General features: G+C 44.9%; 1 protein-coding gene across 2 annotated transcripts in view; it reads right to left on the reverse strand.

Annotated features, from left to right (window-relative positions):
- Nucleotides 1–6,331: 6,331 nt before the first annotated feature.
- The window catches only part of ANTXRL (ANTXR like), a 71,287-nt gene continuing 59,733 nt past the window's right edge, over nucleotides 6,332–17,885 (reverse strand). Inside the window, exons 18-19 of one of the 2 annotated variants that reach the window (XR_012629679.1) lie at nucleotides 16,138–16,914; nucleotides 6,332–6,386 (exon numbers count right to left, since the gene is read on the reverse strand). Coding sequence is in view for 1 of the 2 variants with exons in the window: in XM_074874836.1 (XP_074730937.1) it covers nucleotides 16,684–16,914 (231 nt within the window). In the remaining variant the exon portion in view is untranslated. Of the gene's footprint in view, nucleotides 6,387–11,772; nucleotides 16,915–17,885 lie in introns of those variants that run through there. The other variant, XM_074874836.1, reaches the window with a different exon arrangement.

A 17,885-nucleotide genomic window follows, 5' to 3' on the forward strand; every position in this document is an offset into this window, starting at 1 on the left:
ATCTCACAGGAAGAGATCAAGTTGCTTAATAAACAAGGCTTCCCTTGTGAGGAGCCCTATATTCAACCCCCTTGACTAAAGCTCATTATAATTTTTCCACTGCTTCTCCCCACACACACCCTTCCCTGCTAACATTTTGGCCTCTGGCACAGACACAACATGCAAATTATACTAGGTAATTTCTCAGCATAAAACTCTACTGAGACTCAGTGAGTTCTGTTACAACAGAGTAAGCCACTCACTCATTATTACCAACTCTTTCTATCTCTACCTATCTGGAACACAGCAAAACAGGACTCCAGAAACTTAACAAACCCTCCTCTACCTCCCTTCCTTCAAAAAAGCTTATTTAAAAAAAACCAAACCAAAACCCAAACCCACACCACAAACACAGCCACATCCCACACCATACATGTCCTACACCCTACAGTAAAGCTCAATAAAGCAGCAGACTGTACAGAGACTTGGGAGGTCCCCCCCACTCCCATACCAAGACTTGCATGGCATGACTCAAGAAGCATCTCTGGGCTAATAGGACCAGTGCATTTAAGGCTAACAACTTTCAGTAATGCCAACCCCAGCAAAGTTGTCACAGGGTTTGCACTAGCTGCGTGACATGTTAAGGCTTAGGAGTAGAGTCTGAAATTTTTTTTTTCCTTTTTGTGTTTGTTTTAAAAAGAGCTGAACAGCTCTGAATACCTTAATTCAGAGAAATGTTTCTGTGAAATCAGCTGAAATATCATATAGTTTCCATCTAGACTTTTGTCAGAATCCACCCATGCCAGCATTTATTTATTTATTTTAAATGGAAAGCTGCCTTGATGGAAATGTTCCCACCAGCTATATCTTAACTCTTGGTATATAGGAGCTTTGTTCCCTCTCACATTCACAGACTCACATGGGACTCTGGGTAAACACCAAACTATGGGCCTCTTATTTCCTTCCCACACACTGCTATTTCACTTAACCCAGCAGGGCCCCTGATGGCCTGGGAAGATGCCCTGGCTATTCCCAAGAGAATGAGCTGTGCCAGCTGCTCCTGCCTCAAACACATCCATCACATGGCGAGAGCAAGTTGTGAAGCAGGAGGCATTGGCCTTGGCATAGTAAGCATGCCGCTAGAGTCTGCACTGTCTTGGCTTCTAGCCATGTTTGAGAGGCAGGTTCATTAACAGAACACAACAAGGAGAGCTCATGAGTGGTTCTTCATTCCTCCTCCTGGGGGTAAGGTGGATTCACAAGCAGGGTGGATTTGCTTTTGCTGGATCCCAAGGCTGTGCCTGGCTAGCTACATATGTCTTTTCCCTGTGTTGGGATTTGCTTGGGTCAGCTTGCCATGGAGGTCAGCTTTCTTGGGGATGCCAAAGAGGCCCTTCTAGACAGAAAATCTCAGAGTTACAGCAAACAGCTGTAGGTCACAGAGGGGAGCAAAGACCAAACCAGACAGAAAATGGGAAAAAGCTCAAGTGGTCATCCTTGCCAGCATGAACTAATAAGGCTGCTAAGGGACACAACAGGGGATTTTAATGCAGAGAAACACTGGCCAGATTTTAAGAAATCAATATGGATGGACTAGGAAAGGTCTGGAGAACCTGAACCCTGCAGCAAGGCTCAGAGCAGCACTGCACGGTCTTAATAGAGACCAGAGCAGTCAGCACTTGCAGGCCAGTGGAGCAGGAGGTAGACACTACAGTCCAATATCCCTTTTGCTTGTGCAGATGCTGTTGAACTGAGCAGCTTTAAACATGAACAGACTCATCTTCACTACACTTCTTGTCCCTCCCTTAACACACATGCTGTATATGCGATTGAGCTTATCTGTGTAGTTCATGCACTTCACTACTGTGTGCCAGAGACACAGACACATCTTTTACCAGTAAGTTATGTAAGGCACAACTTCACATACAGCTCAGCGATTACCCTCAGGAACATGCAAAACTTCAGAAAAGGAGCAGAAGATGATGCACATGTTCTCCCAAGCTGCACTGTCTCTCCCCTGCTGCTATGCCCGGCACAACCATCAGCCAGCAAGAATGGGCAGAAACCTTCAGCAGCAGCAGAACATGCACCATAATCAGGTTTGGTTTGTGCATTTTTAAGCCATTTGGTCCAAATCAATTTTCAGCTAGACAAAATGAAGAAGCTACCAGTGTACTTACCTCTTCTTGACTCCATCCCTGGGACTTTCCAAGCTTAAATCAGTAACATTGGAGCTGCCCCTAACACATAATGAGCCAACATAAGGAAAGTTATAAAAGAAATCACAAGCAGGATTTTGCTCAACTTCTTCCAAACCCCAAAAATATTTAAGGCATGACAAGAAGGTGTTGATAGCCTTAGAAATGTCCATTACTGACACTGCTTCAAGAAGCTTCTACCACCCATTAAGCTCTGGCTGTTCCATTTTAGGTTGAGAGTAGTCTAAAGCATGCTCTAATTTAGATTGAGGATGACTACAGTCTTGCAGGGTGCAGAGGCATCCCCCTTTCCCATTTGTAGGTTTGTAAAGTCTGACCCTATGCCTGGAAAGTTTCAGGCCTGTAGCTGACTGCTTTGGAAAACAAAAGCTTTTGAAAACCAGGTTCTCAACTGCTCAGCAATTTCACTTACTCCATGACTTTCACTTCTAATAGAACTTTTTCAAACCTTACAAGAATAGCACAGCTCATTGTGAATTTCACCCCAAAGTTTGATTTATTTGTTTTTTCAGCCGGGAACTTCAAAATCAAGTTAAATCATTGTGAAAACAACAGACCAAACACTTAGAGATAATTTCATGCAAAGCAGTAACTTGATAATTGTATAATATAACTACTTAAATTTGAGGAAGTTAGAGCATACCCATCAGACCAGACAGGAGAGAGGTATTCTGCTACAAGGCTAAAAAATGGCTAACTTTCTCCAATCCAGTCTGTAAGCAATACCACGTAGAACTGTAGTTCTGGTGAGGACTCAGTTCAGCAAACTGCATTTTTTGTTGTTTTTTTTTTTTTTTTTTAAATGTGTAAAAGAAATCACCAAACTCATGCAGTACTATGCAATCCAGGTATGGACACTACCCCCTTACTTACAAGTCTTTTAGCTCTACACCCATTATTAACAACACTTTGCCCTACATTCTAGTGACTCACACCAGTCTCTTGCCCCAGCAGCTGCTATGTTTGTAGAAAGGCTTGCACTTTCTCACTGTGCAAACTACACTAGTTTCATCCTGCAGATTTTAAGCCACTGTGTAAACAAGTCCAGAGACCAGGCACTACCTTCTTCTGCTGCTACTACTTCTACTGCTACTCCCTATTTTTTGTCCTTTTCTTCCTGTTTATTACTACTTAAATGGATACAAGCAGCTGAATGCCCTCACAATTCTTAAGACCAAATGCCCTTACATCTACTAATCAGCTCACCATCACCTGAAATCAGATCATGATACGGGAGAGCTGTGTAAATTTGCCAGCAAGCCAATCCAAACAAAAAGTTATTGTCTGTTTATGAAAGAGGGAAAATGAGCAGATGGGGAAGGCAGCATTTGTGAGCAAGGAGAGCATCTGTAATGCAAAACTAAAATCACTAAAGGTTAAAAAACTTGTACTCACCTACCTGCCAGCTCAGTGTTCACCTTGCCCTTTCCTCTTGTGCCTTTGAACCATCTTATACAGTGAAAATGACACCAAAGTAGGATTATTTCCATCTGAAAATCACTAGTGTAGCTTAATTTTACAAGTTTCCTTTACTACCACAAGCAGCTTTGTGCCAAGTATTGTAAGAGAAAATTCATGTCTATATGTTGAGGGGGGTGTTCAATCACAGAAGCAGCAAAGAAGTAAAAACTGAGGGCTTGATTCCTCTCAGCACCCTTGTAGCTGTCAGCAGGGACAGCCAGTGCTGCACTGAGGTTTGCAGAGGTTCATGAAGGCTGTGTCAACTTGGCCTTTCCAGAGCACCTTTTCTGCACAGGGCCTCTCTGCCACCCGTGGGAGAGCCAGGGTGAGGCACTAACACAAACACAGCAGAGCACGTCCCCTTGGCTTGCTCTGCCTCTGCTCTGCTTCTGACTCTGGCTGAGCATTTTTCTGCTCATTCCTTTCTTGCACTAGTGCTGGTGCCAAGGAATTCCTCCCAGTTGCCCTAACAACCGTTCCCCACACAAAGCAGGCAACTGCTGCTCTTGTTTAACCCCAAAAGCCAACAAAGAAAGCACCCTCTGAATCAAAACGGGCAACGGCAGCTCACTTGGGTCTGATGGGGACATGACAGATGCCAAGAGTTCACATGCCAGCAGAGGGTGGTAGGCAGCATTCGGGAAGCCTTCGGATGCTTTTGTGCGAAATACTTTGTGCATGTCCCCACCTCCCTCTGCGGGGATGGTTTTTTGTGTAGTCCTTGATGGAACAAGTACAGGTGTCTGTACACAATTAAAGACAGTCCTGTTGCTTGAAATGACCCTGCAATGGAGACAGACTTAAACAGAACAGCGTAAGGGAGAAGCTTAAAAAGTCCCTGGATGTGTCTGAAGTCCAGCTGTTTGTGGCAAGGCAGCAACACAACCTTTACTGCTCATATTGTTTGGCGTGTTGGACAGCCTTTCTTGGTAAGATACGCTTTTCTTCAGCTTTTACACACTTAGTAGTAGTGGTGGAGACACAAAGTACCAAGGGCTTAAAACACGAGATCATGGCCCTGTTGGGTTTGAAGAAGTAGGGAGCCAAAGAGCAATCACTGCTTTAAAAAGCTGACAGACTATTAGGGCACAATGTTATCATGACCTTGTCATGAAAAGAAACAGGTATAGGGTTGATACACTAGGAAGAACTTTTCCATCTGGTGTAGATGTTTCTGTGTGTTCCTCTGTCACCTGTAAAATCAGTGGAAAGTGTCCCAGTTATTTCAGTGAGCACTCAGCCAGACCCATGGCCTTTTGGTTGACTTTGATTCACTTCCCACTGCTGTAGAATTGCAGTGATACTACTGAAGTCAGTGTGGCCATGCCAGTTACACTGCAGTTGGTATCCAGACCTCTATCTGTGTACAGTCAGATGTCTTGGTGGACATAGCAGTCATTTGTGTCTCAAAATCTTGACAAAGGAAAACAGAGGCAAAGAGATATGAAATATTGCTTGTCTCTCTTGGGGACATGGCATTCAGTCTCTACTCAAGTACCTATGATATTCATCACCTAAGCAGACCATTTGGGACACTTTACATGAGCACTCACTTGTGCTCATGGGCAGAAGCAAGGCTTTGATAAATGGGTCTGCCTGTGCCAATTTGTCATTCACGGTATAGGCAGGTCACTGAGCCAGATCTCACAACAATGTGGACACTTATACATCCTCCCCCCTCACCTGATGTCAGCTTCAAGGACCCGCTGAAGAATTCACAGCTACTGGAAATGCATGAGGGGAAATTGTTTGGTTTGTATTTTATTGTATGCTTACACACAGCTGTTGCTTTCTGAGAGAAATCAACACATTTCACAAATTGTTTTTGTAACAAGAACAGAAAACGGGGCAAATAATCTCATAACAGAGAAGACTTTTGCATTAAAGGCACTAAAAATAGCAATAGTGCTGCTAAAACAGCCAGCTCTCCTTAAGCTGAGGGCTGTGGTCTAGCTGTGTTAGTTGAAAATCTTCCAAGTGTTCAAGTTTTTTCTTGGAGACCTCTGCCAGATATGGGTAGATGATCTAAGACCAGCCCCTCTATGGTACTGAGGTGATTAGAGTCCACTGGGTCAAACCAGAGAGGATGTGTTCAGGGTCATGGAGAGAGCAAGAAATCAAAACAAGCTATCCCAAGAGCCAGATTCACAGTGCCACTGTGTCTCAATTGCAGAATGTCAGGAAATATTAATTCATGCCTCAACAGACTACCTCGTGTCCCAAACTGTGGGTTATTTTCAGCACCAATTTTTGTCACAAAGGTGATAAATGAGGGCTGAACATTTCAGACATGGAATCTTTGTCATCAGCTCATAGATCAGCTCAGTTAGGTGCAAGAACAGAAGAGGACTGGTAGTCAAGGCTTGTTCACCTGGAGGATTTTACTCAGCACATGTTTCAGGGTTGATCTGTGTCTCTTCGATAGTGATATAGCAACCTGGTCACAGCTCACCAGTGAGTGTGCCTGTATCAAGTGCTGTGTAGAGAGCACAGCACTGGCTCGTGCATGCTGCTGCATTACAAGCTTGGCTCTGCATGGAGGCTGCAAGAGGCAGGGGCATGGCCAAGGAAGGAGTGGCTCTAAGGAAGGTGAAGGAAAGAGCCTGGAAAGAGAGACTGACCGTGGAAGGAGCTGAGGAGGGACCAGTTGTGGAAGAGGTCCATGAGTGCTGGAAGGAGGAAAGGTGGCAGCCTCAAGGTCTGTCCAAGCTTCCTTCATGGGTCAGCCTGCAGTGGAAACAGAGAGCACTGAGCAGTGGGATTACCAGGCTACAGTTCTCTAGCTGTGATTCTGCTATTGAATGGCCCAGAAATGCTGAACCCTTCCTGGTCCAAGAACTGAACCTTAGTGGGAGCCTTTAGCCATCAGACCATTTTTAATTGCAGAGAGCTAGTTTGGTACAAGATACATAACGATAGATGCTGTGGCTTAGGAGACAGTCATCTGCTCCAATGCTGGGCATTAGGGAAAGCATCACATTGCTGCAGAAGCTGTGTGATGTCTGGAAGATTGCTTTTGTTGGGTCAGCATGTCTGGTTCTGGTCCTGTGAGCTTTTGGGAGTCTCAGCAGAGACTTAGGCAATTCCTATATGAGCAGCAAAAGTATTGCATTTCATCCCAAGCCAATGGTAACTGGGAAACAAATGGAAACTCTTATCTCAGAGGACTTCTACAATTCCCATTTCCAACTTCTATTTCTATCAAAAGGCAGTTCTCTCTCCTGATGTGAGTGTGCATGCATGTATGTCTTCCTGAATCAGTTTAATCACATAGATACTTACCTGCATAAACTCCCTTCTAAGATTACAGGCGTGCAGCACTATGGACAAAAGCAACCTGACCTACCAGGGTGAGCACATATTTCCAGCAGCAAGCTGCTCCCTGCTTAGTAAGTCCACCTGAGCATGTGGACCTCATGTGGCTCAGGTGAAGGCTGGTCAGTGGTGAAGGTGAGGAGATCCAGAGAAAGAATGGCAGTGATGTGGCCTACAGGTTTTACAGCCAGGGAGTTGCTCCTTGGCAGAACTGATGAACAGAGGGCACCTGGACAGCACATGCACTTTGTGGGCAGTAGAAAAGGCTGCCGCTGGAGCTGGAACTGCTGGTTTAGCAGGGATTCCACAGCAAAACCAACTTTAAACAGGGGGTTTTTTGTTGTTTAAAAGCAATGCTGATTTCCCACTCTGCTCTGGAGAAGTCTGAATGGGTTGCTTCGCTGTGGGAAGTAGGCTGTTGGGTCCTGCCCTCCAGCAGCAGTCCAGCCAGGCCTGCCTCCCTGACCACCATGGCCACTGTCCCCCTCCTCAGCCCTGGAGAGTGCTGTACTGCCCTTATCAGAGCACTGAGTGCTGTCAGGGGGGTGCAGCCCAAATGGCCACTTGGGAGTGGTGCCATGTGCCATAATGTCCCCACACCTGTGTGCAGTAGCCTCCCTTCCACAGGTGACAGCCCTGCCAAGGAGCATCTCCTGGTTGGCATTGATTTGGGTGTCCCAGCATCCATGCTGGGAAAGGCTGTTAGCCCTCACTGGACAAACCCTACAATAACAAGCCAACAGGCTCTGAGAGCTGACGTTTGCCCTCAACCTGCTGTCTGAGCAGCAGCAGACTTGTGGAGGCAAGTGCTTCTCCACAGCTCGTCCTCTGCATGCAGCTCTCCAAGAGCGGGTTAGAAAAGGGGCTGCTGGGGCCAGATCCTGGCAGAGAGACATCATGAACTTCGCTTGGCTGCACACACCAACAGGCTATTTTTACACTTATTTTCTGCTGTTCAGTTGGGGCTGTTCCTGAACTACCAAAAATACTGGAATGCCAGACATGAGTCATGTTCATGTCCAGCACCAGGAGACTGTCTCACCTCTTCCCTCTGCCCCAGTGGGAGCTGCAAAGGTACCCAGAGAGGAAAGCTGGCAGCTGTTGAGTCTGAGAGGAGACACCATAGCTACAGTTGCAGAAACTGCCTAGCCAGGAGTGCTGAGCTGTACAGTTCAAACAAACAGAGCTGGGCTCTGCCCTCACAGCAAGGGAAACTGAGGCACAAAACGGAGGGCAGAGAAGCAGCCATAGCCTGATTTGCCTGCAGTAGCATCACAGAAAGGAAGGAAAGGCTTAATGCTGGCTGTGACACCCCACAAAAATGGCTCTGCAGAGTTGGTGAACCCAGGGGCACTCCATTAACTCCTTGAAGCCCCTCTTGGCACCATCAGGCTGCAGCTCAGGCTCCTGGGGAGCAGACAACCACTACCTGTGTGTGGCTCAGGAAAAGGAGAAGAACAGGATTCATGAGGGATGCAGAAAACTCACCCTCCAGATACACCTTCCAGGAGACATGGCAGAGCCGCTGCCTGAGGCCACCTGGGAAGCATCCTGCCTGCTCTTCCCTGGGCTGGGTCTGGCTGGCCTGGGTTAGAGGCAGACCTGCTCCTTTGCTCCTGCTTGTGGCCGGGAGGAAAATGAGCTATTTCCTATTTTGACCTGTGAGTCACTTCAGCAATGCAAACCATTAGAATTGGCAAAAATAGACAGAGGGCTGGGAAACTCCAGAGCCTGCAGAGAGCTACAGTTTCTCTCTGCACACTTTTCCCCTAGAGAAGGACAAGTGCTGTGAGGCACCAGTAGTACCTGGCCATATCTGCTAGCTTGGGAAGAGACAGACCCCACCAGGGTCTCTGTGACTGTCCTGGTAGACAAGCTGTCACTCGTGGTGTCTCACACACAGGCTTTGTGCATTTCTGGAGCAGGTCACTCCTGGTGACCCACAGTAGACCCAAGTCTACCATCATGATGACGATGGCTTGTAAGAATTATTAACTACCTTCTGAAGGCACTTGTCTGCTGAGAACATTGCAGCATTTCCCAGTTGGAACCAGGCCCAACAGTCTCACTGCACTGGCATCCCCTTATCAGCAAAGCTCCCAAAACACCTTACACAGGTGGATCAGAAATCCAGAAAAGAAGAAAACCATAAAAGTAACCAGGACTAACCCCCACCTCTAGGCATGTTCACTTTTAACTAAGCTATTCCTGATGCACAAGGAAAGAGAGACACAAAGCAGTCACAGTTGTGTTTTTGAAGAGGATGAGCTGCCACATATGCTAGCCATATTTTCCCATTGGTTTTGGTTGGCCAGATATGCCTTTGATGATGAAGGGGAATCTTGGGACTCCTGTTTTCAGCTCAAAACATCTTCCTATGTACTGAAAAAGTGGAGACTACAAAACATTTGAGGGCATTTAGTATTTTACCCTAACAGTGCATGAACCATAATCAGTAAGGAAAGAGTCACTTTATTTAGTAACCTGTTTCAAACGCATGTGTCTTTATTACATGTGGATATGTCTTGACTACTATGTTCCTCTGTGCCCTCTGTGAAGACTCATGCTCTAAATCCATATCCCTCTGCCATCAGACAGAAAAATGTATCCCTCCAATGTGAGGTGTTCTGGGTCACAGGACCTAGGAGATTTCTGCAGAGCCCCTATTTCTATCACAAAGGAACAGACAGTCTGCACCCAAGAATCATGGCCCAGAGGCTCAGCAGGATGCAGGACACCAGCATGGACGAAGGGCTGCTGCATGGCAGTGATAGGCTGGCATGAGTAGAGCTCACTTCAGTGAACTTTGTGGCAGAGACACAGGTGGGGTTATCTAAGGACCTTCATGCAGTAGTTATCCATGCATAACAATCCTGCATCCCTGAAAGTTTAAAAAGAAACATTTCTCAAGCTATGTCACAGGCAAAACCTTTCAGCAGGATGTTGCTTTCTTTCAGGGAACTCTTTCATCTCATTGTCTCACAGTTCTCCTGAGCTGCAGTCACAAATCAGAGTAATACCTGGCTAGGAAACTTCCAGTGTACCCTCCCTTGCAGTGTAAAGAGGGGTCCTCAATGTGCAGGGAGCAAGGAACTTTGCTGTAGAAACCAATGAAGCTTGAGATGAGTCCTAATCCAAAGGGCAAAGTACATTCACAGAGTAAAGATCAGACAGCTTCCAGCACGGGCAACATGCTCTGCCTGTGGTTTCTTAAGGAATGGGAGGATAGGGGGAAGGGCATTTTTTCAGTTCCTGGCTCAGATTGCCAAAGCCAGTAAAATTCTTGCTGCTGACTTCCATGCAGCCAAATAGGGTACGCTGGTGCATGTTCACATGTAAAAGCCACTCCTGAGACTGTGAAGTATGTTTGATGAAAGATGCTATATCAGCACTAGAGACTATTTATAGTCAAGTCCGTAACCAAAGCCCTGGATCTGCACATTCCCAGTCTCTGGGGAAGTTCAGGTCAAATCTGAATTTTGTTGTCTCAGGCATGCATAAACCTAACCAGCCACAGCTGCAGCCAGTGTCAGGGTTTTGTTAATGCAGAACAAAAATGCCCAGAGCCTTGGCTGCAGGACTGCTTTTGTTTATCTGATCTCTTTTGAGAGCCCAAGCCTGCTTTTTGCGTAAGAAGCAGATGGAGGAACAAAAAAGGAGCGAAGGCCACAAAACCATTCTGGGTGAGTATTGTCTTGCCAGCTTGGGGAGCAGACTGAGAGCAAGCCAGGCTCTTTGTCAGAGCCCCTGACTCCACAAGGGAAGAGCACAGCTCCAGGCAAAGGATTTTGGCTCCCATTAGCAGCACAGCCAGTTGGAGCTGCCAAGAGGGAGGGAGGTGCCCGGCTCAGCCACCATGCAGCTCCAACCTGCTTTGCCATGATGACTTCATGTGGCCAACAGATCCCCAAAAATCAGTGCCCACCATTTTTGCAGATGAGGCTTACATGGGCTCAGGGGGCTGCATGAGTGCAAGGACCAGCTTCCTTTCCCATTGCACACAGGGCTGTGGTGGCCATGCTGGGCAGACTGAGCGTGTAGCACAGCTCAGCAGCTTTGTAGCAGCCTTGATTACCCATAATTGCAGCCTGATGGGGTTGGAGATTTTTGTGGCCTACCACTGTTGACCTTCTTGCCTGTCTTATGTTTCCACCAGTTCCCCACCAATCCTCAATGGGGCTTAAAGAGATACAGAGGAAGCATTAGAAGCAGGGAGGGAAGAAAAAAACTAGCCTCACAGACAGTGAGGGAGAAGGGGTCTTATGGTCCAGTCCTGTGTCCTTCAGGCAAGACTCCTAAATATCAGTAGTTGTGTTTGAAGCCTGGTGACTCTGATGTTTTCATAGGTGGGATTTGCCATAGAATTTCTCTTTGCTGAAGTCTTGAGTTCTAGCATCTTATCTTGCATAGCTTTCACTTTGTTTCTATGTGTTAGACAACTTCTCTTCAAGATAGCAGCGGTAAGTTCAGATCCTGTCCCATGTGTTAATCAATGTTTGAGCACTGACTCCAGTGGAATTTACTCAGTATTTCTACCCTGGTACCTGAAATCTAAAAGGGTTTCCAACAAACGATGGCTTACTTCTGAATTAGGCAAAGATTGAAATTCTCATGCTACAAACAGGAAACTGAGGCACAGAACATATGCTTGTCTCTACTCAAATAATGAATCAGTAGCAACTTGGGGATGGGAATTCTGATAGTCCAACCCCATGTTCTCCTCCTGGCTGTGCTGATTAGACACCAGGTACAGAGAAGCTTATCCCCTCTTAAAATGACCCTGCAATGAAATTCTTGGTAGTGTTTAACCAGTAAGCACTTTTATTGGTGATTTTGAATCCATTAAGACTACATTATGTTGGATTATAAGACTTTGGCTACATCTCCCACATTTGCATGCAGGCATTACATTTGCAAGGTTTTCTCAAAAAAATGGAGCAGGCGCATAAAATGCATAAAGGTTATATGATTATAACATGGAAGCAGCATGTCAGTTACAGAAATATGTACCACATGTACCAGTAACAAACCCACAACCCCATGTAAAACTTCTTTGTCCCTCAAAAACCCAACTGCTTCCTCTGTCCCTCATCTCCATGTCCTGGCTGTCTGTCAGCCTACATCCCCACTGTTTCTGAAAACACACATCTTTTTCTAAAAAATATTTAGTACAGTACATTTTTCCCCTTGAAAACACTCCTCCTTCACTACCCCCTCCCCCCCCCCAATGAAAAATCTATCATAATCTACACATCTGTTCAAGCACTGTTATATGTTAGGAATCTCTATTGCATTATTCAAAAGTATCAGATCAATAACAAACTTCTAAACAAACTAGGATGACTCAAAAATTCCCCTTCCCCCCAAACTACAGAGAACTGAAAATGCTATACTGCATTATCACACTTGCATGCATGTATCCTGAGCCACCTGTATTTATTCACCTTAAGCCCCTTTTAATAAATAACTGTCCAGCAGTAACATCCAGAAGTGTGCTGTCTCCTCCAAATTAAACTCTATATTTACAGAAGTAGGGCTGTTTTCTCAGTGAAATGTGTTTTTTTAAAAAACAAAACAAAATAACAACAATAAAAACAGCAAACTATTAAAGAGAGAAAGCATATTATTGATCATGTTGTCTAAAGACCAACAGGAGTAGAAAGCATTAGGAGCACCAGGTGCACATGCATTTGAACTGGTACAGTTCATGAAATAATGTCATTCATTGTTATGCTCGCTCATTGAGATGAGGAGCTGATTCTTTTCTTTTTTTCCTTTTTACATTTAGGACCGTCTGCTCTGTAGGCTACGCCCACAGATGGCAATACATGCACTGAGGTTGAAAGATGGCTGTAAATATGCTTTGATCATTGTGGTTCTGTATCAGCTTTAAACACATGGGGTTTCCCTCCCTGCTGCTTTGCACCTTGTGTCATTTCACATCTGTGCTAAGTGTGAGCCAAAGGTCCCTCGAATCCACACTTTTCTCTTGGATTTGGGGAAGCATTAGATACTCACTTTTTGCAAGTTTCAAATGATGCTATATGCTGGAAAATACCATGGAATCATCCCATATGAGAACATTTCTGAGCAGTGTAACTACTGTAATCATAACTGGCATACAAGCATACTGAAACAAACATTGAAATATCAAGCCAGTTAGAGGGATTTTGTCCCTTCATTTATTTTGAGCCAGCTCTCAGCTGATACACACCATTATTACTGCTTTGATTTCAGTTCGCCTATGTTGATTTACACCAGGTAAGGATCAAGCTCAACAGACGGTAAAATAGCAACCAGTTTCTCCTATTACATTGTTATAGTGCCTGAGATCACTGCAAACAGGTACATTTCTACACAACCAAAAGGCCTTTCTGTAGCCAGTGCAGCATATTCACTGCCCTCACCTTTGCAAAGGCAATTCAGTTCAGGTCCACTTTCTCCCCGCTTTACTGGCAAACTAAGCCTGCAGTGCTCCCATCCCAGAAGCTGCAGCCCAGACTTGAGTGATACACCAAATGCTCAATTTTTATATAGTGAAAACGCTGGGGACTCCATTTATGCTGAATCTAATTTTCAAATTCATGGTGCTTCCTGCTTTATCATATACAGATCTGATCACCTGGAGGACCAAACCATTCCTATCCTCACTGCACTTGCAAGTTATGCAGAAATTGCTAGTATCTATTATCTCTGCAAGACTGGCTGTTCCAGCAGAGAATATGCCCCTCAACTGCAAACAACAGGCATGCTGGGTGTGTGATTGTGAGAAGCTCTCCCTAAGCCAACACCTCCATTCTTACTGGAAGTCAGTCAAATTCTACCAACATGAACATCAATGCAAATCTGCAACAATTCTACTGACGCCTCTTAAGATCTGTACAGGTGCAAGACAATACAAAATCTGGCTTCCAGGCTTTTCCATTAGCTAAAGTTTACTCCTAACCCATCAATTCAACTTTATTAGCAGATACTAATTCTGTAAGCAGGTTTTCCCCTTTATTATTACATCACATCACTTGTGAGATCCACTACTGTTTCAATCTCATCACCACCTGCTCATAAGAGACTTGGCATCTACAGGGTCCACCCCACTCCCAGAAGCAGCTAAACCTCAAACGCCATGTTTTGTCCCAGCAGGGGAATTGGTTTTATTACCTTCTGCCATTTCAATTCCTGGTTAGCATTTGTTGGCTTAACTATTCTTAGACAGCCAACGTGAGAGGCTGTTAGGTTCAACATTACAACTGGTCTTAGGCCCAGCAAGTTTATTTCACATAGGCTTCCATATGACCAAAATAATGTCAGCCAATGATCTCTGCTTGTAAAGCACCTTCCCCCACATTCAGGTCTCTATCCCCTCACTACAGTCATCCAGTTCCTTTCACTGGTGTCAAAAGTGGAGCTTCACCAGAACTGCAGTGGAAAATTGGACATGTTTTAGTTTTACCTTTCAGCTGAAAGCAACAGAGATAAGTAAGTGATGGCTGTGTGTCACGCTGGCTGCAAAAGGCCTTTCCATTCATAGGAGTACTACTCTCCAAGCAGTTTTTGTAAAGGAAGAGAAACCAAACAAAAACCTACACAGTTCCCACACACAAACACAGACACACACACACACATACACACACACTTCTCTCTCCTCCAAACAGAAATCCATTCTTATGGACCAAATTATGCAGACCCTATTCAAGTGACTAAAAAGAATGAGGATAGGGTTGAGTGCATCCCAATTCTCCTTTGTGATCACAATGAAGTCAGAGGTCAGCAAAGTACTTGGGCATAAGGACGTTCCTCTTGACTTGCAGGACATTTTAATGCATGCAGAAGTGCTTTGCTGGCTCGAGCCTAAATTAGGAACAGCTCCAAGGCCAGCTTGCACCCACAACTGTGATTTCACTACCTGCACCAATATACATGAGGTAAGAGCATAACTCAAGAGAGCAGAGCAGTGCAAGAGGAGAAGGAGGCTCTGTGGTTCTTCTGAGTTTATCTTTGACAGCCTCAGCTGCATACACACGGCATGTCACAGTGATCAGCATAGACCAATGAGAGCTTGGTATGGTGTTCTGCAAGTGGGACTTCCACTAGAAATAGTAAGCCTGCTTTCTATTTGTACCAGTGCAACTTTACACGCCTGTAACAACTGCATGAAGAGGCCTTTAATCTGGAGTAACTGCATGACACAGTTAGTGTTTTATCTTGGACTTCTGTGCCAATAACTACTGTGATGTGCTACACACCCGCACCTACACACAGATGGAGAGATAGGTATATGCTGTGTCATAATGCAACATAAACCTTATTTCTACACCTATCCTAATAACAAAGCGAACCAGCATAGGGATTTGCAGCCACCCTCTCAAATACAATATGATAGGTAGTGGTGGAGAAAAAGCAAGCTCAGGTCTTATTTTGATTCACTAGGGAATGATCTGGGCACAACCCACTCAGGTATTGCTTAGTGAACACTATTCATGGGCTGTCCCACAGTCCCGCGTCATAGCTTCCCACCTCTGTGTGGGTGCTCGCATCACTTTCTGATGACACACAGAATTGAGGTCATGAGTGAGCAGTCATAATGTTTGGAAATCCTCTAGCCAAACATTATATAAAATAGGGATAAAAGCTCATGCCACGCCTCTCAACCACAGGTAGACTGCAAGGTTACATATAGGTGGGATCTGGACTGTCTAAAGAAAGAGCTACTCATAGAGGAATTCATGGTTGAATCACAAAAGGATCTAGTTCTGCCTGGCAGTAAGATCAAAAGGAAATTTGTCGAATTGAATAGCAATGGAATCAGTCTCTCAATGCTGCTGATAGAAAAAACATCTGCTGTTTGTGTATTACACCATTCATGCTCCAATTGCACGTATATTTGCTCCATTTTGGACCATGTTTTCTGTACATGAAAACTAAACACCTAGCCAAAATGTTTTTCTCAAAATTCCTCTGAACTTTGGACAAAACTGAACCCAGGTCTTGTTTAAGGTTTGGATTTCTAGAACCAACATCCAGCCTTCAGTTGGCTATCCTATGCAGCCAAGTCTAAACATATGCAGAGATGGCAGGCTCAAAACTATTTTCTCAGGAGAAAAAGATATCCCTCTTCTGTGATAGATTATTGTTGCTAGATTATTGGCACATAGTCTCATCTTACCTCATTATTGTTATAGCCACCTTATAAACTTTCATGGAAATTCCACCTGCAGAACCAAAGGCAGAAAGTTATCTTTCAAATTATTGTTCCATATTAACATCTGGATGCAGTACTGTTGGGGAAAAGAAAGCAAATTCCTCAATGAACTATGTTTAACCAACTTGCAGGTGGCAGCTATCAAAACAACTGATGCACGTGTACCGGCTAAGGTTATTAAAGAATGATCTGACATACCAAGTCAGACAAATGTCATATGTAAATAGATCTTGAACTGTATACATACAAAAGCTGCTACTGTATCTAGATGACCATTTTGGTTTGTTTCTATACCCCATAGCTCTGAATCTATCCACTGCATGTTTACTCAGCACGTGTGGTATAAATATATTCATACACTAAAATTGACACTTGGCAATTTTTTTTTTCTTTCTTCTTTTTTTGCTGACCAGCAACAAATTCTGATATCTTTAACTGTAAACCAATACTCAATAAATATGCTGTGTTCAGCAAAGAGACATGTTTTGTCGAGCAGGGTTTTGCTGCACTCTAAGCCATGGGCTGCGGGGGTGGGCGTGAAGGAGGAGGTCCAGGAGGGGCTCGGGATGGGGGTGGGCCAGGAGGTGGCTGCCTGGAAGGGGGTTGCAGAGACACAGGAGGAGAAGGATTCCTTGGAGCATTGTTGAGAGGAACATCGTTGCGCCGTGGCAGCTTTGGCGGTGGGCTGTAAGGGGCAGACGTTCCATCCGATTTCACCCGAGTGAAGTTTATGCATCTTCCCTAGAGGTAAAGAGAAATTCATTATTCATAAAAAGCAGGTGTTTTGACTCATCAGCAGCTAGCCACAGGGACTATAAGCAGAGGGGCCAGGCTGCACTTAAGAGATCTTCATCCAGTATCATTCGCTGGATGAATATCATACACATGACATTCAGACCATGCTGTACTAATGGTCAGCATTAGAAACTAATGCTTTCCTTGGGTTTCAGAGCTCCTGTCTACAGAGAACAGCCTAGGATTGGTTTAAACCAAAAGGGAGCCCAGTGTGACTTTGCTCACATGTGCACTCTGCTCTGCTACTAGAGCTATGCAGAACATGCCTTAAAGCCACAGCTACTCCAAAGTCATGCCTGTCTTGGTGAGATCCCTGAATGACAAAGCTGTGCTTGAAAAAAAGTCATAGCAGAGACACAATTAATACCAGAGGAACAACCTTAGCAAAGACACCATCTGTAGCTTTCCTTTTCACAGTGATGCTAGCCTACATGGTTTCCATGCTTTGAACACTACACTGGGATAGTACATCTGTCTTCTGTTCTCCAATGGAGATGTGGCTTCCCTCACAAACACCAACAAGGTGTGGGACTTGCACAAAGAGCTCTCCAATGAGTGTGTTTTCAGAATGTATGTAGGATGCAGATAGGCAGGACCTGATGGGAGAACCGTGGATGGAGATTTTAAAACAGGAGTAGCTTGGGTTTGGAAAAACAGCAAGCACTGGAACGTAAATGCATCAGGGTTTCATTTAGTCAAAACAAAGCCTTGCATAGGTTCCCACTAACCAAATTCCAGACAGGAAGAAGGGCAGACAGACCCCAAAGACCACCTAGCCCTTACTGTGGGGAGCAGCCAGAGGCTCCTGGGCACTTCAAAATATGGATGGCAGCCTCAGTCAGACACCAAGATCTCTGCTGTCTGCTGTCCTTGTTCCCCCCCACAACCCCTAAGTTTTGTAACAAACTGCTCCACTA

This window comes from Strix uralensis, chromosome 7 (genome assembly GCF_047716275.1).
Source record: "Strix uralensis isolate ZFMK-TIS-50842 chromosome 7, bStrUra1, whole genome shotgun sequence".
NCBI classification, from domain to species: Eukaryota; Metazoa; Chordata; class Aves; order Strigiformes; family Strigidae; genus Strix; species Strix uralensis.